The following is a 7,048-nucleotide window of genomic DNA, read 5'->3' as shown; positions in this document are numbered from 1 at the left end:
TTTCATTTTTAACAGATTTGTGATATCAAAGTAAATTTCTAAATGACTCAAACATTCGTAAATAACTTTGATATCGAAATCTGTTTCTCGCGATACTTTCTTGTACATATTCATTGAAAAAATTTTCACGCGTACGTAAAAATTGAAAGTGACTCGATAATTATATGAAAATGACTCGACAACTACTGTGAAATCGGAGGGTCATCCGACTTCTATGTACTAATTTTAATTTTAAATTGTAAAGAAGTTAAAACGCGATGTACAAGAAAACCCTGACCTGAGCTAATAAATGAAATAAACAGTTTGTACGAATTTTGCACGATCGTACAGTCGTGGTCACTATGCTCGCTCAAAAATATAAAATACAACCAGTTCCCGTGTCGCTTCGGACCATTCGTCCTACGACATGATGGGAACTGGAGGAATCGTAAAGCATGCGACTCACCGATCGCTGACTTGCGCCACTGCGATCGTTTTACCGGTAAAGCGTCAGAGATTTGGACTGCTTTGGACTGCTTTGGATTGCTTTGGATTGCTTTGGATTGCTTTGGACTGCTTTGGACTGCTTTGGCAACGTTTGGATTGGTAGTTTGTCCATTGGATTGGCAGCGTGACCTTCTGTAATCATAGCAGGACAACAATTTAGTAACTGTCAATCAATTTGCATTTCGAGTAACGTAAATATTTTTTAAACGCAAACAAATAAACAAGTTAAGCATGCATGTAGTACTACATTACAAAAACCGGTAATAAATTTGCAAACGTGTATCAAAACGTATAGTCACTCAGTGAAACATTGTAAAATATTCGATAAGTATGTCAATGCATTTGAATAATTATTGTATGGTACATGTAAAAACGTTTGCAAATTTATACCAAAATACATAGATAACTACATTGTAAAACATTAAAACACCAGTGCAAGTATGCCAAAATATTTAAATAATTATTCCATAATACACATTAAAACACGAGTAACAGTTTGTTAAAATATTTAAATAACCACTCCATAAAATATATTAAAACACCAGTAGCAATATGTCAAAACACTTAAATAATCATTCTATATAATACACTAAATCACCAGTAATAATATGTCAAAACAATTAAATAACCACTGTACATAATGCACTAAAACACCAGTAATAATATTTCAAAGCACTTAAATAACCACTTCACATAATACACTAAAACACTAGTAATAATATGTCAAAACACTTAAATAACCACTCCACATAATACAGTAAAACACCAGTAATAGTATGTCATAACACTTAAATAACCGCACCATAAAACACACTAATAAATTCGTATATCACTTAAGGAAACACACAAGTAAAGTCATTGACACTTGTAGAACCACACCATATAATTTGTTAATACACCCACATAATTAATAAAAAATATTAAATAATGCACACTAAACACTAGTAGTAACACACTAGGTACACTAATATATCCGTATATGCATGCAGGTAACACACCATTAAAGTCACTGACACTTGTAGAATTACACCATAAAATTTGTTAATACACCCCCGTAATTAATAAAAAATATTTATTGAAGCACACTAAACACTGTTATTAATACACTAGGTACACTTATATATCCGTATATGCTTGCAGGTAACACATTGTTAAAGTCACTGACACTTGTAGAATTACACCATAAAATTTGTTAATACACCCCCGTAATTAATAAAAAATATTTATTGAAGCACACTAAAGACTAGTAGTAGTACAGTAGGTAATACAGGAACAAGCACAATATCGGTAAAGTAAACCCTTGACTCGTACCGGTAAGTGTTGACAGGGCCCATCCGACCTCCTCGACTTCCAAAACAAAACTGAGCACATGCGACCTCTACAAGTGTAAACGCGATTGGTAGTTTACAGTGGCCAATTAGACATCAGGTAATCGACCAATAGATCAAATTCGATCTCTTCGAGTGATTGGTAGTGTACAGTAACCAATTAGACGTCATGTAATCCACCAATAGCGTGCAACCACACTGATTGGTTGTAATATAACCATTCTAATGTTAATTTTGTTATAATTTTATATTTTTCGATTGTTTATTAACAAATTTATTGTTGCAATTATTTAAATCTATTATTTTTTTTTAACTTATATTTGCAGATATGTTGTAAAATGATTGTTAATTAGTATATTACGATATATTTTACTAATAATTTTTTTAGTTATTTATTTATAAAATTGTTGTTGTAACTATTCAAATTCATCGTTTTTATTAACTTACTCTAGCAGATATGTTGCAAAATGATTGTTAATTAATATATTACGATATATTTTATTGTAACTCATTATTATATAAATTAATTATTGTAATTCATTATTTTCATACCTTTCTCGAATATCTTGTAAATTATCTACAAATTATTGTATTCAAATTTATTTTTATGTAATTACTTTACATTTTTATTACATTTTTATATAATTCTTTGTAATTACACTGTACACTGTTCGTAAACTTCGTGTACGTTTTGAGCACATAATAGTTTCACATTTTTCGAAAAGTTTTATTGTTATATGTTGTTAAAAATTCAAATTTATGCGCGATTTTTTTAAAAGTGACGTCATCCAAGAAAATGGAACAAGCAGTGCCATCTCTCCGGCGAACAGGGTGAACTACACGTTTTTGAAACACTAGTTTCATTAGTTTTCCACACTGCCACCGGGCGGCACTGTATGTCGTTTCCGAGACTGTCACCTCTGGTATATTTTGTATCCTACGTACCTGTGGTCATCAGCTGTTATTCGACTTGTTTCCTACCTATAATTTTGCATTTCAAAGCATGTATACAGAAGTGTAATAAAAGGAATTTTTGGTCTTCTGTATAAACTGAAAACGACAAACACATCTGTCATAAATAGATTTTGTAATATATTTTAGGATCATAAATGTATCCTGCAAAAAGATTGTTAGGAATAGCTAGCCCATATAGCAAACGTTTCCTGAATAAATATTTAACCTCTAAGCCATCCAAGAATGAGGAAATTGAAGTTCCAAAAGGTACATAGTGAAATTTTAATTCAGAATTTTTTAAATATTTGTAAAACATTTGTTTGGTAGATATTAATTTCGTTTTAACATATTAAGAATAATAATGTATGTAATTATAAATAGCTTCAGAGAAGAATGAGAAGACTGAGCAGGGTGAGGAGAATGAGAAGAATATTGTAGTAAATTATTACGATCAAATTACTGCAATTGGTATAAATCGTCCAGACAAGAAGAACTGCTTAAATGTTGCAACTGCAGAAGAACTCTCAAAGGAGTTAGATAAATTTGAGAATGACGAAAACTCTGTAGTAGGTGTACTTTATGGTGTTGGAGGAAACTTTTGTAGTGGCTATGATCTCAAAGAAATTGCACAGTACAATGGAAAGAATGAAGAAGTTTTACCACAGTTTAGCGTATTGGTAAGCAAAATTAATTTATATTTTACTTATTATACAAAATTCCTTACACTGTTTTAATTATCATAATATAAAATATTTATAGAGTAACAGAAACAGCTTATGTAAAAAGCCATTGATAGCTGCCATAAATGGATACGCTTTAGGTGTAGGATTGGAACTTGCTTTAATGTGTGACTTAAGAGTGATAGAAGAAAGTGCTTTGTTAGGGTTTACTAATAGACGTTTTAATATTCCAATATTAAGTGGTGGTACTGTCCGGTTACCGGCCCTCATTGGTTATTCAAGAGCAATGGACCTTATCTTAACAGGTCGAATTCTCAGAGCAAAAGAAGCATTTACATGGGGTTTAGCCAATCGATACACATGCGAGGGTGCAGGTAAAATTTACTCTATCATCATAATATGCATTAAAAAATATAATTGATTATAAACTGATATTTGGTTTATAGTACTAGGTGAAGCAGTGACAGTTGCAAAATCTTTTGTCAAATTTTCTCAAAAGGTATTGCTTGCTGATCGTGCTTCTGCACATTTTGCCACATTTTCTGCCAAAGAAATAGAAGAAGCTTTACAATTTGAGAAAGACAATGCATCTCATTTAGTATTTGAAGAAGGCGTCAAAGGAGCAAAAAGGTTTGTCGACGGAAATGTGGGCAGACATGGACACTTTCAAAATATTACAAATATAGATTTAGAATTTAAAGAATTAGATAAAGATCTATTATAAAACTTGTACAGTAATATGTGTTTCCTCTCAAGAAACAAAAAATTTGTACAAAGACTTCTATGACAAATGTAATAATTGTATGCAAGATTTTATTAAATTCTTGCAATATGACTGAATTGATTTGCAATTTTAAAGAACAATAATTGTATTACTTTATTGTACTATTGTCTTTTTTTATAGAAGATTTAGATGAATTCTTTTTAACAGAAACACTAGATTTTAATAGTATATCGGTACATCTCTTTGCTGCCTTTCCAGTAAGCAGTGGCACAAAATTTGTCATTTGACCATTTATATCACCTGCATGAATAAAAAATAATACATTACATGGTATTTATATGTGACCACATGTACTTACGTTGAAATGTAACTATCAAATAAATTAAATCCGCTTGAAAGACATTGTAACCAGGTGTATAAGGTTCAAAGTATGAAACTTTTCTCAGTTGACAATTAATTTCATCACATAAATCAAATTCAGCTGTAAATACTCATTTAAACTTTTATTTGTTATTTTAAAAGTATGTGTTGCTTACTTGTATCTTCTATGTCCACAACATATCGGATATAATTCAATATTAATTGAATAGGACAGTTGATATTTATTAAAATTTCCTTTTCTGCACCATCAAACTGTGTATTCTTTTCATTAACGTCCTTACTGGCATATTTGACTCGAATGATTGATGTCATAGTAAACTGATTCACTGCATTTGACAAAGACTCTCCTGTAAAATGGAGATCAAATGTTTCACTTTTTCATCAAAGAGATGTATGAATTCAGTCAAGATTGCATTTTTTAATTTATATGCAGTGAGTTGTCATTTGTCTTTATGTGCAAAATTCAACCCATTAACTCGAGGTCCATTACATTACAGACCAGAGCCTCTCCTACGTCAACTTTCTCAGGTTTCCTAAGGTCATTAGATTCATAGATCCGCAATTTCGAACTACGGAATTTCATATTCAAGTTGAACAACGACCGTCCACAGACTTAATTGGCGAAAGTAGTGCGAACCGACCAACTACTATCGAGTTGGTTAAAGCTATGGTGACGAAACGAGTGCAGGTGGCGGTGCATTGTTGCGTAATCGTTCATATCCCTCCTCTTCCTCTTTCTTCGTGTAACCAGGAGTCAGGACGAGAGTCCCCTTGGTAACCAGAAGGCCCTCCCCACCAGGTGCCTTCCTCCCTGCTCGACCTGGTGAATGTTGTGCCCGCAAATCCGCACCTCCGACGCTGCTCTTTCTTTCCTTTGCTTCCTTCTATTTCATTCTTTTCAAGGATCTTACCCTTTTTCTTTTCTTCTACTCTTTCTGTGTTCAAGTACACTCTTGGATTAAATATCTGTGGCAAATAAAATGAATTGAACACTGCAAATCTCTTTGAAGTCTATCATTGGACTCTTTGAGAATTAAACTCTTGAAGCTGAGTTTATTGCACAAACTGATGTTCAGCATATTTACTCAAAATTTAAAAATATTTAATCAATCAAAATTATTTTCAGAGCTGAAGTTAATTGAGGCATAATCAAAGTTTATAGAAATACTGTAGTTAAGGATCTCCTAATATATAAAGATGGTACGTTAATACTGCTAGGAAGATTTCACTCAGGTCATTAGAGGTTGAGTTAATTGAAAAGATAACTGGCTACACGAACAGTATGCAGACTAGCAAAATGGCAAAAGTATGTAGGTCTGCAATAATGATCGAGCAATAGAGAAGCAGGATATTAAAGATAAAAGGGCGGTTCCCAGGATCTTCTTTCCGATTAGCCCCGTCGTGTACGTGGCATTTGAGAGGATGATGCCAGAGCCTTTCACGAATCACCATTCGATCCTGCAGTGTATTATTGTTGCGGGCAAACTCGCGAAAGAAAAATTTCCTTCGATGGGAGAGGCTCAGTCGATGCGTTCTTTCTAACCAAGCAAACTGTCGTATCGATACGAAGTATCCTGTATAGCACCCTCTCGTTATATTGCGGTGGATGGAGTTGTGGGAGTCGGGAAAATTATTTACATTGACAATGTGTTGAAATAACGTATGGTGATAGAATGGATGGAGGTATGATTAGAGGTGTAGTAGTTCACCATATGGCAATTCAATGTGTGGTAATTCCACGTGTCGTAATTCAACACGTAGTAATTCCACGCGTAGTGACTTTAACGCATAGTAATTCCACGCGTGGTAATTCAAGGCGTAGTAATTTCACGCGTGGTGACTCCAACGCGTAGTAATTCCACGCGTGGTGACTCCAACGCGTAGTAATTCCATGCGTGGTGACTCCAACGCATAGTAACTCCATGCGTGGTAATTCCAACGCGTAGTAATTCCACGCGTGGTAATTCAACGCGTAGTAATTCCATACGTGGTGACTCCAACGCATAGTAATTCCATGCGTGGTAATTCCAACGCGTAGTAATTCCACGCGTGGTAATTTAACGCGTAGAAATTCCACGCGTAGTAATTCCATGCGTGGTGACTCCAACGCGTAGTAATTCCATGCGTGGTGACTCCAACGCATAGTAACTCCATGCGTGGTAATTCCAACGCGTAGTAATTCCACGCGTGGTAATTCAACGCGTAGTAATTCCATACGTGGTGACTCCAACGCATAGTAATTCCATGCGTGGTAATTCCAACGCGTAGTAATTCCACGCGTGGTAATTTAACGCGTAGAAATTCCACGCGTAGTAATTCCATGCGTGGTGACTCCAACGCGTAGTAATTCCACGCGTGGTAATTCAACGCGTAGTAATTCCACGCATGATGACTCCAACGCGTAGTAATTCCATTCGTGGTAATTCCAACGCGTAGTAATTCCACGCGTGGTAATTTAACGCGTAGAAATTCCACGCGTAGTAATTCCAGGCGTA

At 34.4% G+C, this 7,048-nt stretch overlaps 2 protein-coding genes across 2 annotated transcripts; one reads left to right on the top strand and one right to left on the bottom strand.

The window, feature by feature from the left end:
• The first annotated feature begins 2,750 nt into the window (after positions 1–2,750).
• On the top strand, positions 2,751–4,570 carry LOC100876061 (uncharacterized). The gene is made up of 4 exons (XM_012292201.2): positions 2,751–3,035; positions 3,150–3,445; positions 3,528–3,822; positions 3,895–4,570. Exons 1-4 carry the CDS (start codon positions 2,924–2,926, stop codon positions 4,170–4,172), a joined length of 981 nt encoding a protein of 326 aa, XP_012147591.2. The 5' UTR covers positions 2,751–2,923; the 3' UTR covers positions 4,173–4,570.
• Positions 4,321–4,865, bottom strand: LOC143264749 (uncharacterized). The gene is made up of 3 exons (XM_076533185.1): positions 4,709–4,865; positions 4,531–4,653; positions 4,321–4,472 (listed from the first exon to the last, which is right to left on the bottom strand). Exons 1-3 carry the CDS (start codon positions 4,863–4,865, stop codon positions 4,321–4,323), a joined length of 432 nt encoding a protein of 143 aa, XP_076389300.1.
• Positions 4,866–7,048: the final 2,183 nt, after the last annotated feature.

The sequence above is a fragment of the Megachile rotundata genome, chromosome 7 (genome assembly GCF_050947335.1).
Source record: "Megachile rotundata isolate GNS110a chromosome 7, iyMegRotu1, whole genome shotgun sequence".
NCBI classification, from domain to species: Eukaryota; Metazoa; Arthropoda; class Insecta; order Hymenoptera; family Megachilidae; genus Megachile; species Megachile rotundata.
This window is presented reverse-complemented; position numbering and strand designations above follow the sequence as displayed.

Coding starts and splice junctions, on each gene's coding strand:
- LOC100876061 (XM_012292201.2), top strand. CDS start 2,924: ATGTATCCTGCAAAAAGATTGTTAGGAATAGCTAGCCCATATAGCAAA. Junction 3,036..3,149: donor GGAAATTGAAGTTCCAAAAG/GTACATAGTGAA, acceptor AATTATAAATAG/CTTCAGAGAAGAATGAGAAG. Junction 3,823..3,894: donor ATACACATGCGAGGGTGCAG/GTAAAATTTACT, acceptor TTTGGTTTATAG/TACTAGGTGAAGCAGTGACA.
- LOC143264749 (XM_076533185.1), bottom strand. CDS start 4,865: ATGACATCAATCATTCGAGTCAAATATGCCAGTAAGGACGTTAATGAA. Junction 4,654..4,708: donor TGTGGACATAGAAGATACAA/GTAAGCAACACA, acceptor GAGTATTTACAG/CTGAATTTGATTTATGTGAT. Junction 4,473..4,530: donor TTTGATAGTTACATTTCAAC/GTAAGTACATGT, acceptor TTATTCATGCAG/GTGATATAAATGGTCAAATG.